The sequence below is a fragment of the Tetranychus urticae genome, chromosome 1 (assembly GCF_039701765.1).
Source record: "Tetranychus urticae isolate SD_2017Ah chromosome 1, NJAU_TeUrti_SD_1.0, whole genome shotgun sequence".
In the NCBI taxonomy this organism is placed as follows: domain Eukaryota; kingdom Metazoa; phylum Arthropoda; class Arachnida; order Trombidiformes; family Tetranychidae; genus Tetranychus; species Tetranychus urticae.
In genome coordinates, this window is record NC_142958.1 from 7,868,651 (window position 1) to 7,893,782 (window position 25,132).

General features: G+C 31.9%; 4 protein-coding genes across 5 annotated transcripts; 1 reads left to right on the plus strand and 3 right to left on the minus strand.

Annotated features, from left to right (window-relative positions):
• Window positions 1-360: 360 nt before the first annotated feature.
• Window positions 361-4,756, minus strand: nompB (intraflagellar transport protein 88-like protein nompB). The gene is made up of 7 exons (XM_089266337.1): window positions 4,165-4,756; window positions 3,453-4,086; window positions 2,883-2,997; window positions 1,718-2,596; window positions 1,488-1,638; window positions 1,308-1,423; window positions 361-1,151 (listed from the first exon to the last, which is right to left on the minus strand). Exons 1-7 carry the CDS (start codon window positions 4,249-4,251, stop codon window positions 605-607), a joined length of 2,529 nt encoding a protein of 842 aa, XP_089122463.1. The 5' UTR covers window positions 4,252-4,756; the 3' UTR covers window positions 361-604.
• A 388-nt stretch (window positions 4,757-5,144) lies between these two features.
• On the minus strand, window positions 5,145-8,132 carry LOC107365553 (E3 ubiquitin-protein ligase RNF115). 2 transcript variants are annotated; one of them, XM_015933083.3, is made up of 7 exons: window positions 7,905-8,132; window positions 6,865-7,036; window positions 6,613-6,692; window positions 6,448-6,507; window positions 6,156-6,312; window positions 5,860-6,069; window positions 5,145-5,394 (listed from the first exon to the last, which is right to left on the minus strand). In XM_015933083.3, the coding sequence occupies exons 2-7, from the start codon at window positions 6,943-6,945 to the stop codon at window positions 5,200-5,202; spliced, it is 783 nt and encodes a 260-aa protein (XP_015788569.3). In that variant the 5' UTR covers window positions 6,946-7,036; window positions 7,905-8,132; the 3' UTR covers window positions 5,145-5,199. The 2 variants fall into 2 exon arrangements, with proteins under 2 accessions (XP_015788569.3, XP_089122549.1); XM_089266423.1 differs by lacking the exon at window positions 7,905-8,132 and adding an exon at window positions 7,283-7,861.
• Window positions 8,133-19,119: 10,987 nt separating this feature from the next.
• LOC149094479 (uncharacterized) lies at window positions 19,120-20,395 on the plus strand. The gene is made up of 2 exons (XM_089266502.1): window positions 19,120-20,145; window positions 20,243-20,395. The coding sequence occupies exons 1-2, from the start codon at window positions 19,177-19,179 to the stop codon at window positions 20,393-20,395; spliced, it is 1,122 nt and encodes a 373-aa protein (XP_089122628.1). The 5' UTR covers window positions 19,120-19,176.
• Window positions 20,396-23,048: 2,653 nt separating this feature from the next.
• LOC149094480 (uncharacterized) lies at window positions 23,049-25,083 on the minus strand. The gene has a single exon (XM_089266839.1). The coding sequence runs from the start codon at window positions 24,621-24,623 to the stop codon at window positions 23,205-23,207; it is 1,419 nt and encodes a 472-aa protein (XP_089122965.1). The 5' UTR covers window positions 24,624-25,083; the 3' UTR covers window positions 23,049-23,204.
• Window positions 25,084-25,132: the final 49 nt, after the last annotated feature.

Here is a 25,132-nt window from a genome sequence, read left to right on the forward strand (position 1 = left end):
AAATATTAACTATATATTATTTAATGATTCACCTAAATAAGGCTTTGAGATATTTTCCCACCGATCTGAGGTGCTTAGGAAGTTTTAATTGTTAACAATATTTGTGTCATGTTTATATATGGTAATGGACACTGGTTTATATTAATGACCTGTGAATATTATTTTATATAAAAGTGAATCTCTTTCGACCTTTAGTAGAGTTGGAATCAAGTAAGAGCGGGAGTTATCAAGATTTGTTATTGTCAATTGTAATCGACCCTTGAATGTCTAGCCATCTTTAAGCTGTTGCCATGATTTTCATACTTGCATTGATAAAATTTGATTTGAAATAATTAGCGGTAAAGTATGGATCGGTCCAGATTAATGATGTTAACAGTTTTTATTGATTTAGGTAGTTCTGCAGTTAGTTAAAACTATTGTCAATTAATAGCAACTAATTTCAATAGATGTTTGGTCATAACAACATAACTTGTTTCCTTGACAGATTAAAACAAAACATTATCAATCGATTGAGTGGTGTAACAAGTTTAACAATTGGAATTATATGAGTCTGTTGACATTGTTGGTGCGTATCTTTGTCTGCTATTCAATGAATATTGAATAGTTATTCAGGTAAAATGTCTACAATTTCATCATTGGTAAATTCGTCATCTTCATTCCTCTTCCTCCAAGAAGTTGTTGGTCGTTGTAGTGCTCCATTTAGAGTGTCATCGTCAAGAGCAAAGGCATCATCATATTTGCCCTTATTTTCAATTAAATCAAAAATTGATTTCTTTTTACTTCCATTCTTGGAGTTCATTGAAACTGATGTGACATAGCCTGAACTGTTGCTGCTTGCCGAGTCTCCTCTTGAGCTTTCAGCCGAGGTTCTATTTGTTGAGGAAGCTCTTGAGCCACTTCTCTGAGATCGTCCACTTTGTGATTTACGTTCCCTGGATTCTCTTGCTTTCTCCATTTTTTTCAGTTTCTCAGAATATTCATTGTATTCAGGTAAACCCAGATCATTACAAATACGGACCAAGAATTTGACACATTCAATGTTATCCGGAAATTTACGATGAATCATTTTGTAACATTGTAATGCTTGCTGGTAATTCCCACTGCGTCGGTAACAAACAGCTATCAAGAGATACCATTTAACTTGATTGGGCCTGTGAAAATATATTTGGTAACAATTAATGTCTCTGGTTATTCATTCAATCTTAAGTTGATGTAATTAACAATTAGTGACATTTGTAATGTTACTATTTGTAGATGCAATTTTAACTGATCAAATCTAATAGAATTTACGTTTACGAGTTACTTACTGAACTGCAGCTGCTTTCTCTAAGTAACGTATTGCCTTTTCATAAACCTGTGTCTCAATATAATAACCAGCCAGCCTTTCGATTGTTGGTATATGGGACGGAAAATAGCGATAGCTCTGTAAAAAGAATAGAAAAAAGAATAAATTTCAATACACAAAAATTTTGAACTGGGAAACTTACATCATTAATGTATGAAAATGATGAATGTTGGTCAGCTTCTTTAGCTGCAATATCACTCATACGGTTAAGGATTGTTGGATCAGACGGTACGAATGTTATTAATAGTTGAAACCAATCCATGGCAGAGTCCTTATTGCCCATCAACTCGTAGCTGAAACAATTTGAATTGAGATAAAATGTGAATGATTCAAGGTGATAATAAATGATGATTTATCTTAAACATTACTTACATGTGAGCAACTTGGTAAATGACATTTGGATGGTTAGGAATGATACTATTAATCTTGAGAAGACAGTTTAAGGCAACATCAAATCGAGTCAATTTCTTGTTTGCCAGTGCTAGATTATAAAGAGCTTCAATACAGGACGATTCATTGGCCAAAGCTTCCTTATAGAATTGACTTGCTCGTTCATAATCACCTAACTTGCTGCAGCAATTGCCCTTGTTTACCAGAGCACTGGAATTGAATCTATCAGTGTCAATCGCTATATCAGCATATCGATCAGCAGTTTCAAGCTCATTTTGTAAAAGATATAAAAATGATAAATTGGTTGCCGCTGTTGATGCTGCTTTTCCTTCCTTCTTCTCAAACGTTTTAAGTGTCCCAATGGCTTCGGTGAATTCACGTCTCTTCAAATGCTTAACAGCTTTGTTGATCTCTATATCATCACCAATGTCCCCACAACCAGCTGATCTAATAGCATCAACACACCATTCATAGCCTTGAGTGAAAGTTTCCCCAATTACTGGAGAGATTAATTGTGAGGCTAACAAGATGCACCAATCTCGCTCTTGTTTACGCTCTCGTTCCCATTTACGAAGTGAATCTACTTTGATTGCTTCCAGTATTAGAGTTGCCAGTGTATCATCGTCATCGGTAATCATCTCATACCGATCAGAGGAAAAGTTAACATCATATGTTTCCAATAGTTTGAGGAATGCTTTCTTCATGTTCTCTTTATCTCCAATGGCATAATGGCAAACAATTAGATGAAGTGCATCACGAAAGTCACCCTTTTCAGACATTATGTATCCAAATGATGTTATCGCATCAGAATATTGATTAAGTTTAACAAACGATAGACCAATGTTTCGCATAACTCGCATTCTGGAAAATTGAATCAAATAGAAAAATCAAATATAATGAGGGAAAATAATGACACTGAATCAATATTAAATAATGAAGGTTAATAGGTTAATCGTTGATAGTTCAACTGTAAATATTTTTAAACAAGAGAAGCAAAAAACAAAATTGAATAACTTTCACGCTTTGAAACTGTTGAGTGATTTTTTAAGTGTGAAATAACTGGTTCAATATGCTAATAACTTTGCTATTGATGATTGAAATTCCGGCTCAATATGGAAGGAAATGTTGAATGAAATTTTAAAATTACCTTGTATGCCTTTGATCAGTTGGAATTTGATCCAAAGCTTTTCTAAATAATTTAATCGCTTCAGGATAATTACCTTGGCGATACAAAATGGTACCAATGTTGAGTTTAAGACGACCTGGAAAATATATCAATGATTTGAATTAGAGGAGTCGGTATAAAAAATTACGTTGTATAAATATTATAATATTTTCGCATGAAAACAATACTTTTATATGAAAGATCAATAATATTTATCATGAAAATAATATTTTTAAGTGAATCTCTATTTGCATCCAAGGACAATCAAAATCAATATACCTATGATGTATGATAATTGAAATTGAATTCACCTTTTAACCACTTGTTTGATATAAAATCGTAATGTAACAATCAACTACAATAACCTCTCACCAACAAATAAGTTACTCGATAAATCATTATATTTTCAATATTCAGCTAATATTCAAAAGTTTGAGATATTTTACCGCATTTGCAGCTATTCAATCACATGTTAATAAAATTGACTTTCAAGAAATCGACATTTTTTGGCATCAACAGGATTACAGAATCAGTCAATTTAGACATATTTACCTGAATTGACATATGTTCTTGAACTTTTGGTTAATTTGGTGAAGGTACTGATAGCATCTGAAAACATTTCATTTCGAGTGAACTGAATACCAAGATTGAAGAGAACAGCAAATGTTAACTCAGACGCAACTGGATGCAAAGGTGAATCAAGTTGCTCCTTTTGCCTTGAAAGTGACTTTTCCTTGGTTATTGCTTGTTTAGCCTTGTCCAGAGCCAATTTATATTCACCTCGATAGGATGCTTCAATTGATTCCTCCAAAAGATCATTAACTTTCTTCTCTAATAATTTAATCTTTGCTTGGGGTGAACTTTCATCTTTACTGACAAACGGTGAAGACGATGTTGACTTAGATTGACTCAATGGATCAAACACAGCTGATCCTGATGGACTTTTATGGTATGAGGTATAACCAGCACCACGAACTGCTGTCATTGGACGTGCTGTTGATGGAGCTTGCTGTTGTTGATTGATACTTGAGGCTGATGATTTACGACGAGATGATAAAAGAGTACCACGATTGTAACCAGCTGTTCCCATACGCGAGGCTCCACTTGTCCTGTAACCAGTATTACCTCGCCTTCCATAGCTACTTTTAAGAACGGTTTGCTGGAAATCTTCATCATATTGTAAAGCCTTTATAAAGATAATTAGAAATACAAAATTAAAAATTTGTTGAGAAATTATTCGCTTAATTAGCTCAAATTAACTCACCTTTGAATCTAGAGCAGGATTAAAATCATTAAATCCAGAATAAAGATCCTCTAAACTTGGTACTATAACAATACGTTCAGACATCATTGAGCTAGTTTACTTATATCACACTTAATTTAAATTATGATTTACACTTGAAACAATAAGTAACGAAAATTTAACTATATTATTGGGTTTATCAAATAAGGACCCGTTAAAAGGTGACTTCATGTGTAGCAATCTAAGACCCATTGTTATTTTTTGGTTTGTTTGGTAACAAAATTGCCAATTGTTACCTAAGTTACCTAGACAGGCGTAAAAACGAAAGTTGTCCTCATTTTTATGCTTCCTTCCCAGTTAATCCTTCATTCATCTCTGGTTTACCCTGAGACTCAATCTAATTAATCTAGAATCTAAAATGATGCAAATTAAATGAAAAGGGTTGACTTGACTGTCGATGCAAATAAATATGAACATTACATATGTAAATCTGAAACATTTGATAGAAAAATAGCGAAAAAATTTGAATAAAAATTCTCGATAGTTACAAGACCAAATAAGAATAGCTAAAATCGATAAATAAAAAACAAATAAAAATCATTTTCATTGCTTAAAAAATAATAATTCACACTTTTAGTTGGAATTGATTTCATATTCTTGTTGAAATATGAGAGGCTTGTGAATACAAGCTCATGACGCAAATATTTTCTAATATTTAGATTGGCTGGTTGAAAACTATAAAAATTGATAAATGTTTTTGCTCTACATTTTAAAATGAAAAGTGAAATTTGTGCAATTGGTTTCCAGTTTTGATAGTTTGTATGTAATTTCATTATAAAACAGAAAGCAATTATCGCGAACAAATAATAATCAATATATCCTTTTCCAATTGGTTATGCTACAAGTATCGATTTGATAAATAACTTCATTAATTTTGCATTTACGTCTGGTTGATCTGTCAATTTGCTGCGTACATCGAGGATTTTAAATAAGTCACAATCTTTGCCAGTAGTAGAAACAAATTTCAATGTTTTTCACTTTTTATACAGTTTACATTCAATCATAATCCAATAAATCACGGTAACCCGAAGGATGATTAGTCTGGTTGCTACTACTTGATGATGATCTTTGATTAACCGGTTGTTGCTGTGATGTTGTTTGTTGATTATTGTTTTGAAGAGAGCTTCGACTTTCACGTTGACTCGGTTGGTTTTCGTTCAGAAGCTTACGACAGATAGGACATGTTCCATGCTGGAAAAAGAATGAAAAAGAGGAGAAATTAATTCAATTAAATATTAATAGAATACGTAAACATTTCAGATACACTTTAAGGTAAATATCACAATAAATTCAAAGACTATAACAAGATTTTTGACTTGGTTTTATTCAAATATCACTGGATAAATTTAGACAAACTCATGAAAATCGATTTTTCGCGTCATAGAGTTCCATAAAGAATCACAATCTTATCGAGTCACAACCTTAGCGGGTCTCATTTAATAAATATTAAATTGTTTCCACAATAAGGCGAGACGCAATAGAGACTTTGATTTTGAGATTAGCAAACATCCTTGTTTATTGTGTCTGCAGAAACAACACTACAAAAATTAAATTAATGGGCATGATAAGTTATAGACAAATAACCAAGTTGTATTGTGAGAAGAACCCAAATAGTATCAAATAAATATCAATAGCATGAAAAAAGTAACAACTCACCATTTCTAACCATGGAACAATACAATCATTGTGGTAAACGTGATTACATGGTAACACTCTAACGGGTTCATCTAATTTATAGTCCTCCATGCATACTGTACACTGAAGATTTTTATCCACATTATCTTGACAAATGTTAACAGTAGGCAATTTTTCAATTTCTTCTTTAGGCATAGGTGGAGGACCATTATTTTCTATCGTATTCAAGAGCTAGAACATTTGAGAGAAATGAAAACCATGAATTAGCGTTTTAAATTGTGACATATTGAGAGTTTAAATAATGACAGCGAACATACCTGTGTAATGATAGTATCAAGACCTTGTGAGCCCCAGGCATAATCACCAGGATTTCCATGAAGAATTTGAAGATAAGGTATGGCCATTTCAAACATTCCACGCCCTCGATTACCTCTTTGATTGGCTTGTTGATCCCCAGAAAATAATTGAAGAACCCTAGAAGCATATAATTGAATACCGTGATGATCAGGAGAAGTAAAAAAAATTAATTAGAAAGATAGCTATTAACAGGATTAAAGATTAACAGGATAGATAACGAGTATAAAAACATTGCTGAAATTGGCTAGATACCGTAAAATTTCTCCAGCTCGAGTATCCTCAAACCTTTCATAATTTTCTAAGTGTTCAGAACTAGAATGGATAAAAGAAAGATAAAATAAAGATAGAGTTAATTTAAAATAAATTTACGATATGCAAATGAATAAAAGAAAATATAATACGAGAAAGATCACTTACTCATCACTACTGATGTCTAGGTTTGCATCACTGGTTAACTCTTCAATAAATCCTTCTCTACATCCTGGGCATTTAAATTCCTGTAAACAGAATAGCAGAGAAATAGACGAAAGGTTAAAGAAAGGAACAACAACAGTGATAAAATATGTTTACAGACATTTGTGATGGTCTGCTGGTTGTCAAAAAAAAGAACCGTTCTAGGGTTAAATGTATGCGTAAGAGAGAAATAAAATGAAAACAAAATATACTCACTGGTAATACGGGATTGATTTCTTGGTTACATTTATGGCAAAAGTAACGAGTAGGCAGATTATTTATTAGACTCTCCGCCATTTGAATGAATATAATCCACAATCAGTGTTTTTTTCAATATCTACAATTAAGTCACAATTATTAACAACAATAAACCCAAAACTTGATTGACCTGAAAGAGAAACAAAAAGGAAGGAAGAAAAAAAAGGGAGAGAATTAATGTGTATTGCGTTTAACGGTAGGTGGTGCTAAGTAGAAGTATACTATTAATAATTTAAAATGAGAGATAAACAAATTAAGTTTGCTTTTACTGAAATCTGTATACAAATTAGAAAGCGTGTCCAACGGGTCAGGTAAGCTATTTGTCTTAGATGAATGAGAAAAGATAAATTCAAAAGAAAATGACGGTAAAGCTGACCTCAATTGTGGACTTTAGATTTAAATGCATTGTTGGATTGTGATGCAGAATATTTAAAGAAATAATTCAACAGCTGAATAATAGTGATCTGATTGACCAATTAAGCAATCTTATTGTGAGTTGGTTCAATAAGAGATGTGGATTGAGAGATTGGATGTAAGAGCTAAAAGATGTAAGATGATGTAAAGGAAGTCAAGAGTAATGAAGAGACGAATGAAGAGAAAATATCAAAAATAAAGTCACTTCCTGGTTTTATGGATGAAGCCAGATTATCTGGAAAATAAACCCGTAAGATGATTTATTTTTCAATACCTTGATAGAAAAACAAATCTTGAAAATGTGTAGAATAAAATTTAGATGAAAAGCTATTTAGCTATAGCTAAAGAAATGCATGATAAACAATGTTAAATATTAATCTCATAACTGTAACCCAGAAGTCATCTGGTTGGAAAGAGAGCAACAGAAAAAGGTTGATTGAATAAACAGATGAAAATCATGAAGATATGGTTAAATTGGATTTCATTTTCATTGTCAATGTAAAATGGCAAGACTACACAGATAGGTTCTAGAGAAATCTTTCCTTGATAACATCACAACAATTTGAGATTTTATTTATTCTTACCAATATAGTGGTAAACAGATCCGTGAAGAGCAATTAGATGATTTTTTTTATCAAATCCAGTAGAGGTACAACTTTTATATGATAAATTTTCAACAAACACTGATTCAAGAGTTTGCTTCGTCACAGGAATAAATTACTAAATAAGTATTCAAGATGTACAGAGATCAACTATAGATAGAGATTAAAATATTTAACATCTTAATTCAAACAAACATTGAGTATTTTATTTCACTATTTAAATCCTAAGCAAAACTTACGCAAGATGGCAGCATTAAAAAATTGCTGGATAAATAGACTCTTAGCTATTTACAGAGATTATTTTGTTGTTACCCAAACATGAGCGGGAAAGTAAAGTAAACAACGTCCACATTTTTTTTTGTTTTTAATTTAATAATTCTAATTACTTTTCTATCTGTTATTTAATTTGACCTTTAACATCTTCAATGTATTCCTATAAGTGCTGCGAGTGATTCAAGCCTTTAGTTCGTCGTGAACCTGACTTGGACAGTTTACAAGCAACTTGAAATATTTGGACTCCATCTTAATCCTTTTTTTAAATCCATGTCCAGTGCAAAGCTTGTCTCTATGTCGTTTGTTTTGACTTGTCTTGACCATGCATCTTTGACCATGTATTTAAATGTTTAAAAACATATGCTTTTCTTGAAGTTGAAATATTTCTTTTTTCACCTCATTTTTATCTTTCATTTTACATTTCCATCTTTATTTTTATCTTTTTACTGTGTTTTTGCTCAGTTTTTTTAATTTACGTCGCTTAATTATTTAGGTTAATCAACTTTAATTTTTTACAAAATGACGAAAAATCTTAACCACTGTGATCTTGACTGTATCAACTTTGAACCTGAAACTGATTGTAAATCTGCTTTTAGTGTTGAAAAAGCTTTTCATTCTTTCAGGCATCAACGTGATATCTTCTATGAGCTTTATAACAATTGGAAGAGTTCCCAAAGTCGACCATCGCTGTTTTCATCGACGGATCCTGGAGATGTTAAAGGTCAATTCGAATCAACTGTCAACCGGCTTTTATCCTTTTCTCATGACGCATCAAATAGCTACCATTTGAGCAAATTGTTTGTATCACAACTAATTCGTACCTGTATCATGGGTGGTACCAAGGATCTATTGTCAACCGATCAACTTACATCGTATATACAAAATGATAGATTGAAGAAACTACGTAAACGTTTAGATCATAGTAATTCTAAACTTCATTCAACGTTTAATGATGAAGAACGGTTTTTCCATGAATTTATCATCAACGTAAAAAATTCCTCTTTTCATCATTTTCTAAAATTGATGCTTATCCACAAAATTTTAGAAACGAACGACTGCTCACCTTTATCTGGTGAAATTGACAAGGATCTAGTTAGCAGCGAGCTCAACAATTTGAAACCGAAATTTAACCAACTTTCTCTGACTTTACAAGTGTTGGCAAAATTTCTCGGCTTGGTTGTTTACTTACCATTCCAGATAAGTAAAAGCAACTCGCTTCAATTTATTGAAACTCAAGTCTTTTTGAGAAAAGATGAAACTTGCTGCCTTAATATAATTGGCCTGTTGAAAGAAGCTGTAGAGGTGAAAAAACTTTCATTAACTCTTCCATGGATAATTCAATTTCTACGACAAATGGACTCTATATCTCCTCGCCTTAAATGTTATCAAGAAATCATTCGCTTTATTTGCAAGCTCGATGAAAATTTGCAAACCAACAAGATAAAATGTGATCCAAGTACCAGAGCTTATCTTATCAACATCATTGAACATTTCATCTCTGATTATAGAGAGTTCAAATATTTAGAAACTAGTTTTTCGATTGGATGTCCAAAGGATTTATCATCTTCGATTATTAATTTCGATGAATACAAAGGCTTAATAGATGACGACTCCTCTGGTACCACTTCAACTATATTAGCTCCTCCCGTCACCAGCCCTGTTAAATCACCTCAAAAAGATCATAAATTGACACCGAGAAAGATTCGTCCATTAACGCTAACAGGAACTTTATCAAATGGTTTATCCTCTATTCGACTGGAACAATTTCAAGAAGACAAAATGGAAAGTAGTCGGGATTTAGTTCGAGAGCTTGAAAATAACTTCTTGAGTCTACATCCACTTTCAATGGTTAAAGTAATTGATCTTGTTTCTGACCGAGTCTACTCTCGGTGCATCAAAGAGCTTAAAAATTCTGCGATTTATAAAGCAAAGGGAACAATTTCTGATTTTGAACCTGATGGAACTATCAGCTTAAATCGAAAAAGCAGTGTTGATACAATCCGAAAGTTTTGTTCCGATTTCGCTCACAATTTTTGTGTCCAAGAAACAACGAAGATTCTACCTTTACTCCTATCTCAACATGATTATACTCAGGATACATTAGACTTTGCTGCCAAATTAACTGCTCACAAATCATCTGAGAAATGCTGCCAATGGATTGTTGGCAATATCAATCCCCAATGGTTAAATAATCATTTTAAAAGTTCAAATGTACCTGTCGAGGAATCGGAAAAAGATGTCTATGATTTATCTGGTCCTCTTGGAGCGATACGAGATCTTTTAAGAGAATCTTTGCTCGTACGGAAAAAATCTTGTCCCGATTTACATAAAAGGACAAAGCTATTATTTTCTGATCTTTCAAAATTACGACAAGCCGTCAGTGCGGAAGATAAAATTTGCAAAACAATGGACCAGTGTGTACTCGATTTAGTCATCTCGATAATCGTGAATTTGCCATCTCAAATTGACAACAAAATTTGTCAATGTTGGTTTGATTATTGGATAACATTTAACATCAAGTTGAAGAAGCTCGTCAGTGCCAGAAATATTAAATTGCTAAATGGTGCAAACAACATTTCCAGTTGGGATAAATTTTCCTATTTTGTAACAAGAGCTATTAATTCTGGTTTATATTTAACAAAGCTCTTTGAACTAGACTGTCTCTCCGTATTAGAGTCAAGCAAAGATGATAGATTATTGATTTCATCAATCAAATCAGTTATTTCCAATTTACGATCGAGTTCGAATGATCTAGCTGTACTTTCCAACTTTTTATACCAGCTCGATGAAATTGAATTCCCAGCACTAAGTTAATTTTTTGTTGAGTTACTGCTAATAGACGCCATTAATTATTGCCACTGTTTAACTGTTTGCACAATTTTGTATATATTTAATCTGAATCAAGATATAAAATGGCTTATTATTGAAATATTATAAATTATTATACAATAAATTTTAAATCTTATTGAAAAATTTCCCTTTCAACTCATTTTTCTTCTTCGCAATCAAAATAATTTACTCTTACCTATTACCGTATATGAAATTATCACCAACCTTTAACCGATTGTATATTATATTGAACTCGATTACATGCTTCCTCCATGGAGGTAAACTGTATTCATTATTCAATCCCTCAAACAAATCTATTAGAGGCTGGAAAATATTTTTCTTCACCATTTTGTCCCTCTTAGACGGAAACACATCTATAAAATATCTTACAAGTCAGAAATGGTATGAAATCAAATTGATTAATTTTACGTCTATGATCAACTTAATTCCGCGAAAAAACAAAATTGATTAATTTAGTATTATTCTGGAAGATTTATTGTGTATTGTGAGCAACTATTAATGATACAATCATAATAAAAACTCAAAATAAAGCTGTACCCGACAAATTTAACATTAGTTAAGACTAACCAAGCTGATGAACCTTGCTTGACTTTAATTCATTGAAATGGCAACTTTAAAAGTCGAAAAGTTAAGGCCTCGAGTGAGTTGTCAACATAAAATTTTTCTTACGAACATTCGACCACAAATTGATGACAAAATTAAAATAAATTGGTTTTTCATCAAGTTCTTTACAAATTGTTCGTTAAAAAGTAAAATTATCTGGAATACTGGTCTTATTATACTGACTGCAGTTCCGTTGACTATCGCTTTATTCAAACAAAAATTTTCGTTTGAAACAAACTTGGATCGTATTTTAACCTTGAATGCTTCGTCAGAATATTTATTTTTGTTTTATGTAATAATTTTTCATCAATGGGATTTCCGAGAGTCAGTTGTTAACCAAATAAATCAACTTTGGTCAAACATAGATTTACCTGTTAATCGACATCTAAAGCGTCGCCTATTTAAAGAAAGATCAATCTGTGTAGTTTTGGCCGCCGCTTTTATTGCATTAGAATTTGTTAATAAAATAACTTTGGGATATTTCAGATTCGACGATTGGATTTCAATACTGAAAAGCGTCTTCTCTTTGGCTAGTTTACTAGCATTTGGCATATTGAACTGTTTCTTACATTTTCAATTTCTAATGGAAATGGTTATTCTGATAACTGCAGCATTCGATCACGTTAACTATTTGATTGAACTGCAAGCTGAAAATGGTCCAACTTTGAATGACATTAAATCTATTCGTCGTCTTTACTCTGACATTGTCCAGTTGACCGATTATTTTGCAGAGTCACTTAAAACATTCGTTACATTGGTTTACCTGAAAACGGCTTATCTTATAGTCAGCATCTCTTATACAGCTTTCATTAGTGGTTATACTGTTTCGAAAACTTTTTGGATGGCTTTGGTCTATTCCACTGGACCTGTCCTCGTATTATTCCTAACCTTTCGAATAATCAGGGTTAATATATCGGCATATTCATCTTTTGATGATTTGTACTCATTAACACCTTATGCTACAACAAAAGAGATGAAATTCGAGGTAAGGTGCTATCATTTATCCTAAATTGTAACAACTCCAAGCAAAGTATACTAATGTTTCCATTTATCGACAGTTATTGATGTTCATTCATAGAGTTGCAAGGAATGATGTTGGACTAAAGTTTTGTAAATCAACTCTTATTGGACCGAACTTTTTCTCAACTCTTTTAACCATTTGCGTAGCATCGTTTTTTGTTGGGATAACATTCGTTATAGAACCAAATTAACACTAGGTTCATTTTTCGTTGAGTTACTGCAAATATTAGATGCCATTCAATAATTGTCAATGTAATTGACTGTTTAATTGTTTGCACAATTGTTATATATTTAATCTGTATCCAGATATGAAATGGCTTTTATTAAATTATTGTTATACAATAAATATCATTAAATCGTATTGCAAAATTTACCATTTAACTAATTTATTCCTTGTCGTAATCAAAATGATTTGCTTTTACCAATGTCGGAATGCATAAAGTGATAAGTTGTTGCAACAAAAATCGGGATAAAATTATCACTAACCTTTCGTCGTTAAGCTTAATTGATTAAACTGGATTAAATCCTCTTTCCATTGACCTAAACTGTTTAAAACATTTAACTCTTCAAACGCATCTAAAAATTCTTGAAAGTTAGGAATAATATGCAATCGAATTGATCGATTTTACGTCCATGGCTAACTTAATTGAACAAAGAAAAAACAAAAATTAAATTGATTAATTTATTGTTATTCTAGACGGTTTATTGTTACAATTATAATAACAACTCGGAATAAGCTTTTACGCGACAATTTCGACATTTGTTGCGACTGTTGAGACTGCATGTAAATGAAAATTGTAACATTAAACTTTGAAAGAAAACATTGAAATGTCTAATTTAAAAGTCGAAAAGTTGAAACCCCGAGTAAGTTCGCAGCATAATATTTTTCTTACCTCCACTCGAACACCAATTGATGCCAAAGTTGAAATAAATTGGTTTTTAATTCAATTCTTTACTAATTGTTCACTAAAAAGTAAAATTCTTTGGAATAGCACTCTAATTACTTTGATTGTAATTCCTGTTATTATCGCTTTATCCAAACAAAAGTTTTCGTTCGAAACAAACTTGGATCGTATTTTAACCTTAAATGCTTCATCAGAATATTTATTTTTGTTTTATATTACGCTCTTTCACCAATGGACCTTCCGAAAGTCAGTTGTTGATCAAATAAATCAACTGTGGTCAAACATAAATTTAACAGCTAATCAACATCTCAAACATCGCCTGTTAAGAGAAAGATCAACATTCGTTATTTTGGCCCTTGCTTTCATTTCTTTTGGATTGCTGAGTAAAATAACTTCAGAAGAATATCAATTTGTCGATTGGATTTCAATACTGAAAAGCGTCTTCTCTCTGGCTAATCGTCTAGCATTTGGCATATTTTATTGTTTCCTACATCTTCAATTTCTCATGGAAATGGTTATTCTAATAACTGCTGCATTCGATCACGTTAACCATCTCATTGAACTGCAAGTTGAAAATGGTCCAACTTTGAATGAAATCAAATCTATTCGTCGACTTTACTCTGACATTGTCCAGTTGACCGATTATTTTGCAGAGTCACTTAAAATATTCGTTACAATGATTTACCTGAAAACGACTTATCTTATAGTTAGCCTCTCGTATACAACGTTCGTTAGCGGTTATACTGTTTCGAAAACTTATTGGATGGCTTTGGCCTATTTCACTGGTCCTATCATCATTTTAATCTTAACCTTTCGGATAATCAAAGTAAATATATCGGCGTATTCATCTTTTGATGATTTATATTCATTAACACAATGCGCGACTACAAAAGAGATGAAATTCGAGGTGAGATTCTATTATGTATCCTAAATTGTAATAACTATAATACAATCAAAATACACTAATATTTCGATTTATCAACAGTTATTAATGTTCATCCATAGAGTTGCAAGGAATGATGTTGGACTAAAGTTCTGTAAATCAACTCTAATTGGACCAAACTTTTTCTCAACTCTTCTAACCATTTGTATTGCATCGTTTTTTGTTGGAATCGCACTAATTTTACAATCGAATTAGCATTCTTTTCTCTTGAAATTAAGCACATGAAACTTATTTCTGATTCTCTGTAAAAATCAAAAACTGAATTGTATGTTCTAACTATCAACATAAATATTCAAATGTACAATATCTTTAGAAAATAGTATTCTAATGATATTTAAAATCCAGTTCAATTAATTAATTAAAGTAGTTTTAAGGTTTATTTCACTGAACATCAACCATTTTGGCTTACTCTAATACTAACTTTTAAATGCTTTTTTAAGGTCAATTAGTCAATTTCCATTGCGCTAGAATATGAATGCCCATTGTGGCGAATAACTTTCGTCTTGTACTGCTATTGAATTGTAAAATATTGAAACACAGCCATTGTTCAATTTTGTATTATAAACAGTATTTTGTGTAAAGCAAAATTGATTGATGTTGCGTTATTTTATCGATAATTAATGATCCAGTTTCATTGTTCAACCACTTTTGACACAACCAGATTTGACAGCAATCAGTTCCCCAAGAAAACATTGTCGTTACAATGAATATTTGCTCTTGCAGCGCAATATTGTCCAATTTTGGATAACATAATGTTCATTTCGTCCAATTCCATCCAAATTTTCATTTTGAAAGGCTTCTATTTCATAGAACTAATTATTTCGATTTAGATGAAGGAACGAAATGAAAATCATAAATCTTGGTGACATATTATTGACAATTAACATTAATCATTACACAGCCATCAAAATTAAACCTCCAAATCAATACTTTGGTAACCTTTTACACAATAAGCTTCGTTAAAACTGTGATCGCCTAAATCGTAACCTAATTGAATACGATTTAAAACAGTGTAGCAATTGAATTGTAACAAAATGATACAAAGTGATCGCCAAAAGTTTATTGGTACAACAGATAGCAAAACAATTCCCATAATAAACTTTTACATAGACAATGTTTACGGCAAAACTAAAAGAGTTAAATTGCTTTGGAACTTCGTTCTTGCTATTTGCCTTATTTTCCGAGTCCATGGAAGTTACAAACACTTTTCACAGAAACCGATCAAAGTTGTCGGTTTCTTACCAATAGAAATGATTAACGCACTTCTATCTGATCTATCACATATTTACTTATTATGCAGTCATCAATGGGTATTCCGATCGACCAACATTGAACCCATTTACAATTTGTGGTCTTCGATTGGTTTACCAAGCAACAAGGTTAATCTGAATTATGTTTCATCTCGTCGTAAAAAGTCTCTCATTTGCTTCATGATACTCATTGGATTACTGTTTTACAACGAGACTCCGATCTCATTAAAGACGCGCTACTCATCGGCACTGTGCAACCTTATTCATAATACAATATCATTGTTCATCCGTTATTGTTCAGTTGCCATTAGCTGTTCAGTTCATGGTCCCTTCTTGATTGAACTGGCCATTGTTATATCGGCTGCTTTCAACCATGTCAACCTTTTGATCAGTAAACTCGATGAAACCAATTTGTCACAATTAGCTGAAATAAGGCGACTTCATTCACAGATCATTATCTTATCCAGAAAATGCAATTCTTTGTTCAGTTTCTTCATTCCTTTTGCTTTCCCAATCCAACTTTTTAAGATCATTAACATCTTTTACCTTCTTTTGTTTGATCCAATCTCACAAAACAATATTAACTTGAACACATTGGACATAGTCAACAGCTTTATTGGCCCCATTTACCTTGGATTCACAGTTTTCCGGCTAATGGAAGTTTATACAAGTTCAATCGCTTGTTCAGATAGTCTTTATGCTCTGTCTCATCGCATTCAGTCACCAGAAACTCAATATGAGGTAAGTTTACTGAACTATTGTACAAAATGTATTTCTCATCAACTGTATGCTTTGCTCTACTTAGATTGTCTTATTCATCTTTCGAGTTGACAAGAAGGACATTGGCTTCAAATTTTGGCGACTGGCAATCATTGGACCCAATTTTTTCTCATCTTTAACTATCATTATGATACCGTTGATTATTTCTTTACCGATACTCAAAGCAAATCCCTTTCAATATTTTTAATCAAATTCACACCTCGATTTAATTAAATGCCACCACTCAATCAACTAAATTGAGATCACAGTAATATAAAAATATTATGGCTTTTGTTGCGAGAAATATGTTTTATTTCAAGCACTGTGTGCACAACTGTTATTTGTTAGAATTCATAGATAATTATGCTTAATACTGCAATACAAAAGTTTACACATTTGCGCAAATTCCTTTATTATTTGAGTTTTGTACAAAACTTCGGTGGTTATTATTAACCAATTTGTTTTTTTGCCACTGGATTTCAATTAGAAGAGGCTACAATTGCAATTAATTTTGATAGATATACTGTAAGATCACAAAAACGAATATAAATGTAAATGTTTATTGAGAATACGGACAATGTAAATTACACCAGCTTTCGACTTTTATCAGTAATAGCTATTGCAATACAACAAATAATCGAGTTACAATTAGGATTGCGACGCATTAGAATTGAATTACATCAAGACTTGAAATATGTTCCATTTATATCGTTTGAGTAAAATAGATCTTCAATTTGATTGTAAAACAAATGCGATTCCAACACAAAACGATGCTATGCAAATGGTTAAAAGAGTTGAGAAAAAGTTCGGTCCAATTAGAGTTGATTTGCAAAACTTAAGTCCAACATCATTCCTTGCAACTCTATGAATGAACATTAATAACTGTTGATAAATTAAAACATTAGTATATTCGATAATTTGATAGCAGAGTCACAATTGATATTGCAATTCAGCACATTTATTAATAAAATAACCTTACCTCAAATTTCATCTCTTTTGTAGTAGCATAAGGCGTTAATGAATATAAATCATCAAAAGATGAATATGCCGATATATTAACTTTGATTATCCGAAAGGTCATGAATAAGACGAGGACAGGTCCGATGATAAAGGCCAAGGCTTTCCAATAAGTAGTTGTAATTGTGTATTCACTAATGAACATTGTATAAGAAATGCTAACAATACGATATGCCGTGTTTAAATAGATCAAGGTAACGAAAATTTTAAGTGACTCTGCAACATAATCAGTTAACTGGACAATATCAGAGTAAAGACGACGAATAGATCTAATTTCATTCAAAGTTGGACCATTTTCAACTTGCAGTTCAACCAGATAGTTAACATGATCAAATGAAGCAGTTAATAGAATTACCATTTCAATGAGAAATTGAAAATACAAGCAACAATAAAATACTGCAAATGCCAAGAAATGAACAAAAGAGTAGACACTTTTCAGTGTTGAGATCCAGTCGACAAATTGATGTTCTTCCGACGTTATTTTATGCAGTAATCCAGATGAAATGTAAGCAATGGTCATAATTACGCATATCGATCTTTCCCTAAACAAGAAACGCTCGATTCGTTGATTAGCCGGTAAATTTATGTTGGACCAAAGTTGGTTTATTTGATTAACAACTGACTCTCGGAAGGCCCATTGATGAAAGAGTAAAATGTAAAACAAAAATAAATACTCTGATGAAGCATTTAAGGTCAAAATACGATCCAAATTTGTTTCGAATGAAAATTTCCGTTTGGATATACCGATAATCATAGGAATTACAATCAATGATATTACACAAGTGTTCCAAACAATTTTACTTTTTAATGAACAATTTGTAAAGAATTGAATTAAAAACCAATTTATGTTAACTTTTCCATCAATTTGTGGTCGAGTATTTGTTACAAAAACTTTATGTTGATAACTCACTCGAGGCCTTAACCTTTCAACATTTAAATTAGACATTTCGATGCGATTGAATCACATATCAAGATTTATTCTCATATAACAAGTTGGTTAGTTCACATTAGTTCACCATTCTCACTGAATGTCAAAAATAAAAGTTCATTTGTAAATTGATCAATAAAGGTGGAACAATGGATTCGCTTTCCAGAAATTTTAGAACATTAACGAAGCTGGAGATTTATTATTGAATGAAGTTATCCCAGAAGTGAAGTCAATCAATATCATTATATTCCAATCAAAACCTTCCTAACAGATAGATTAATATTGAACCGATTTACAATTTGTGACGTTCAATTGGTTTACCGAATAACCAAGTTGATATGAATTACATTTCATCTCGTCGCAAAAAGTGATGCTGATTGGTATCTGTTATATCGATCTTTTATTAATACAATGCCTAATAAAATCTCTATATCGATCGAACAGTTCTGACGGTTCCCTCATTAGACGGGATCTAAACTATCCAAAAAGTCAGTAATAATATGAAATATAATTTATTAATTTAGTGTTATTCTTGAACATTTATTGTTAGTATTACGTATAAAATAGTTTTGTTGTAGTGATACAACCACAATACAAACTAAAAATAAGGTTTTACGCCACAGTTCTGACATTTGTGGAGACTCACAAATCTAATGCAACTTGATTGTAACTGAATTGGATCTTTGTATTTAAAGTATGCAATGAAATGCTTAATTTAGAAGTCGAAACGTTGAAGCCTCGAGTGAGTTATCAACATCACACTCGAACACAAATTGATGATAAAATAAAAATAAATTGGTTTTTAATTCAATTCTTTACAAAGTGTTCGCTGAAAAGGAAAATTATTTGGAATGTAAGTGTATTCATACTAATTGTAATTCCTATTATTGTTGCTTTATTCAAACAAAAATTTTCATTCGAATCAAATTTGGATCGTATTTTAACTTTGAATGCTTCATCAGAGTATGTATTTTTGTTTTATGTTTTACTCTTTCACCAATGGACTTTCCGAGAATCAGTTGTTGATCAAATAAACCAACTTTGGTCAAACATCAATTTACCAGCTAACCAACAGCTTAGACGTCGCTTATTTAAAGAGAGATCAATGTGCATATGTTTGACCCTTGCATTCATTTCATCAACATTAGTGAATAAAATAACTTCGGGAGTATACGAATTCCTTGATTGGATTTCTGTATTGCAAAGCGTCTTCTGTCTGGTCAGTTTTATAGCAATTGGCATATTTTATAGTTTCCTACATGTTCAATTTCTCATGGAAATGGTTATTCTATTAACTGCTTCATTTGATCGCGTTAACTATCTGATTGAACTGCAAGTTGAAAATGGTCCAACTTTGGATGAACTTAAATCTATTCGTCGTCTTTACTCTGACATTATCCAGTTAACTGATTATGTTGCAGAGTCACTTAAAACATTCATTACACTGATTTACCTGAAAACGGCTTATCTTATTGTCAGCATCTCTTATACAATGTTCGTTAGTGGTTATACTGTTTCGAAAACTTATTGGATGGCTTTAGCCTATTTCTCTGGGCCTGTTCTCGTCTTATTCATGACCTTTCGAATAATCAGAGTTAATATATCGGCGTTTGCATCTTTCGATGATTTATATTCATTAACGCCTTATGCTACTACAAAAGAGATGAAATTTGAGGTAAGGTTATATTATTAATAAATGTGCTGAATCGCAATATCAATTGTGACTCTGCTATCAAATTATCGAATATACTAATGTTTTAATTTATCGACAGTTATTAATGTTCATTCATAGAGTTGCAAGGAATGATGTTGGACTAAAGTTTTGCAAATCAACTCTAATTGGACCCAACTTTTTCTCAACTCTTTTAACCATTTGTATTGCATCGTTTTTTGTTGGAATCGCATTCGTTTTACAACCAAATTAACATTAATTTTATTGAATTGCTTCACATAAAACGCATTTCTAATAAAATAAAAATATCTCAAATATCTCGCATAAAAATTAAAAACTGTTATCAATTAATGTAACCATGAATTTTTAATAGTCATCTTTAATTTCATATTCATGCCATTGTGGCTACATAAAACGTAATAGCACTCATCCATTATTAGTACAAGTAGGTAATAGTAGGTAAACTTTTGCTGCAGTTGAATTGTAAAGATTGAAACACCGCCATTGTTCAATTATGTATTATGAACGTCAATCAACAGAAACCTTTTGTTAAAATCAAAATTGATTAGTTTTATTTCATTAATAATTTTGTATTATTTTAACTAATGGTCCAATTTTATTGTTCAATCACTTTCTTTGAATTAGAGTCACATGAATATGTTTTCCAAAGAAAAATTGTCAAAGTTTTGGATTTTTGCTGTTTTAACGCAATATTGTCCCATTTTATTTACAATCATTTTTCATTTTCGTTAAAAGTTTCCATTTGAAAGCCTTCTATTTCATAGAATTAATTACTTTTGATTTAGATGAAATCAATATCCATAAATCTTGTTGACAACTTTCATTAATCAACAGGTCACCATCAAAATTAAACGTTAAATTCAATCTAACCAAATCTTTCCCTGTCAATCCAATATTTTAGTAACTTTTATCGTAAACTGTAACTTCTTAAAATTTATCCTAATTGAATGAGCCAATTGATTGTAACATCATGTCCCAAATGGAAGCCAGAAGTCCAACTACAATGACTACTGTAATAACCAAAAAATCCCATAATAAACTTTTCATTGACAATGTTTACGGTTAAGAAGTTTATATTATAATATTTGGTCTTAAAAGAAAAAAGTTTTGTTTTGTTGCTACACAATACAACTAATAATTGTAACGCGATCAATTTAAATAGAAATCAGATCACAAAAACGAATGTAAATATTAACTTGATTTCAGAAGCTAATGATACAAGTACAAGTGTTATCATGCAGTAATTTTAGCTAACATAACCTTTATGAGGAATTAAGACCATTCGTCACCCAATAAAAACATTTAACATTTTATGTAAGCATTTATTCCAATACAACGAATAATCAATTAGATTTTAATACATTTTCGATTTGAAATGGATTGCAGTATTTAATTGACATACATCGAAACTTATATGATGGTCCATTGGTAGCGTTTGCGTAACGACAATTTTTATTTTGATTGTAAAACGAATGCAATTCCAACACAAAACGATGCTATGCAAATGGTAAGAAGAGTTGAGAAAAAGTTTGGTCCAATTAGAGTTGATTTGCAAAACTTTAGTCCAACATCATTCCTTGCAACTCTATGGATGAACATTAATAACTGTTGATAAATCGAAATGTTAGTTAATTTCGATTGAAGTTAACACTATTTAGGATAGATGATCTTACCTCAAATTTCATCTCTTTTGTAGTAGCGCATTGTGTTAATGAGTACAAATCATCAAAAGACGAATGTGCCGATATGTTAACTTTTATTACTCGAAAGGTTAGGATCAAGATGATGACAGGTCCAATGAAGAAGGCCAAGGCTTTCCAATAAGTGGTTGTAATTGTGTATTCACTAATGAACATTGTATAAGAAATGCTAACAATACGATAAGACGCTTTCAAATACATCAGTGTGATGAATATTTTAAGTGACTCTGCAACATAATCGGTTAACTGGACAATATCAGAGTAAAGACGACGAATAGATTTAATTTCACTCAAAGTGGGACCATTTTCAACTTGTAGTTCAATCAGATAGTTAACATGATCAAATGAAGCAGCTAAAAGAATTACAATTTCAATGAGAAATTGAAAATACAGGCAACAATAAAATACACCATGAACCAAGAAATGAACGAAAAATAAGACTTTTTGTAGCATTGAAATCCAATCGAGAAATTCATATTCTGTCGAAGTTATTTTATTCAGCAATCCAGATGAAATATATATAATGGGAAAAATTACACACATTGATCTTTCTCGAAACAGGCGACTCTTGATACGTTGATTAGCAGGTAAATTTATGTTTGACCAAAGTTGGTTTATTTGATTAACCACTGATTCTCTGAAGGTCCATTGATGAAAGAGTATAAGATAAAACAAAAATAAATATTCTGATGAAGCATTTAAGGTCAAAATACGATCCAAATTTGTTTCAAACGAAAAGTTATGTTTGGATAAAGCGATAATAATAGGAATTACAATCAGTATAATAACACTAACATTCCAAATAATTTTACTTTTTAGCGAACAATTAGTAAAGAAGTGAATTAAAAGCCAATTTATTTTACTTTTTTCATCAATTTGTGGTCGAGTGTTTGTTACAAAAATTTTATGCTGATAACTCACTCGAGGCCTTAACTTTTCCACCTTTAAATCAGACATTTCAATGTTATGAGACTTAAAGATTGAATCCAGTTACATATCAAGATCTATCCTCACACAATAGGTCTCACAAGTTACATTAGCTTGGTCAGTCTCAATAATGTTAAAATTGTTCAATGAAACCAAATCAGAGATTTAACAATAAAGGTGAACATATCAATATGGATTCATCGATGACTCCAAATATCAATAATCATTAAGTAGTAAAATAAATTTCATGAATAAAGATTGTTTCTTGCAACAGTAAAATACATTTAATTTTTAGCAAATCAATATTTAACATTTTAAAAAATACAAATGCAATGTTTTATTAAAAAAGGACGATTAGTGATGAAATTTAAAAGCAATATTTCGAACAGAAATTGAACTTAAAAAAGCAATCTTTTATTGTTGAGGTTGAGTTGAGTAAGTGGTGAAGCCTTTAAACATGATTGCCGAATTGATAACAGGAATTGCTGTTTTAGCCAACTTCTTTTCCAACCGACGAGCTGACCTGGATCCGTGGTGACGATGATGTCTACGGTGCTTTCCATGATGTTCGGGTTCGGCTGGGTCACTTTCCATTGCATTTGGATTAGTAAACTGGTTGGGATTATCAGCATTAGCATTGGCAGTATAACTTGTTCCCATTCCGTGTTTACTTGCGTGTCTTCGCGATCTGGATGATCTTTTTCCAGACAGCAAAGTTTCAAGAGACAACTTTTCTTGTCTCAACTGTTCAATCATTGATCTTAGATTGTTCATCTCCATCATCATGTTTTGTTGAACATTATCACTTGAATTATAATTTGGATTACTGGAAGCTCCGTTGCTTGAGCCAATCTGATATTGATTGTTACCAGTACTCATAGCTGTTGAAGACATGATGGGTTGATTACCAGAATGTGTTACCATTTGTTGTTGTTGATATTGTGATTGGTGTGAGAACTGATTGGAAGAGTTCATTGATAGTTCACTCGTTGATCGAGATAAATTAAATCGAGTTCTTTCCAGTTGAGCTGTTAATGAATTTACTTCTCCAGTCAATTTACTGATTTTAATGTCTCGAGCTGCAATTTGAGAAGACATTTCTTGCATGTTCATTTCTTTTGGTACATCAAATTGATGATATGCCACTGGTCCGGTGTTTTCCTGGACTTCATTCTCCAGCTCCACAATACGTTGCTTTAGCCTTTCATTTTCAGTTCTCAATTGGGTGATTGCATTGTTAGCAGATGATTTCAAAGCATCATATTCATCTTGTGAAGATTTCAATTCATCTTTCAAGTCTTGAGCATATTTCAAATTTTTCTTCATAGCGTCATTGGTTGCTTCTAAAACGGACAGTAATCTAATGTTATCCTCTTTCAATTGTATCAGCTGTTGCTCTAAATCGACCAATCCAGGGTTTAAAGAAGGTCCAACTGATGTTGATGTATCAATCTTTGAGAGAGATGTCAACATGTTGTCTATTTTATTGGTAATCGAGACACCATCAATATTTGGAACATCAAGAGCTGAAAGTTCAATCCAAGAAGCATCACAGTCACTGTGTTCACAATCAGAGCTACATTCATCTTGTGAATCGCTTCCACTTCCACTGCTTAGCATTTCTTTTTCCTGTCGACTTGATCGATCAATCTCACTAGGTTTCAATGTAGATGTGTTGGAAGGATTAAACGAGGAATCCAATTTACCGCCATGGAATGAAGATGGAGCTGAGTTGGAAACCATAGGTGAAGGGTCGGCCATGATAACACCAAAAGCATTATTGGTACTTGATGCAAATCCGGCAGGTTCACTGGGGGAAAGTGAATTAACCATTATTCAGTAAAAAAACAAAAACAAAAACAGAATAAAAGATTGGTTCAAGTTAATAGGTGAATGGCAAAACTGTAAATGATTTGTAAAAGGCTGAAAAATATGTTTATATGAAGTTGCCTTTCATGCGTCACACTGGCCTCAGATATAAACAGGTTTTATCAGGAGATTATGGCTAATAAGGCTTTGATGGGAAGCACGATTAAGAAGATAAATCCAATGACCTGGTTTAAAGAAGTAACAAAAGAAAAGCAAACGCAATATCAAAGCAACTTTACTAAATTTTCAATTGGTAGTGATACGTGTCTCAACAAAAAGAAATTAACTTTCCTGGTTTCACGTTAAGCACGCAGGTAATGACGGAAGAGTGAGAAAGTTGAAACTTGTCTTCGTAGTTATCATTATGATTAGCATTATTTAATGTTGTTGATGACGATCATCTGAACGTTCAGTTACCTAAACTCAACAATATCAGGTTTACAAGTAGCCTTGGTTACCGGTTGCATTGACCA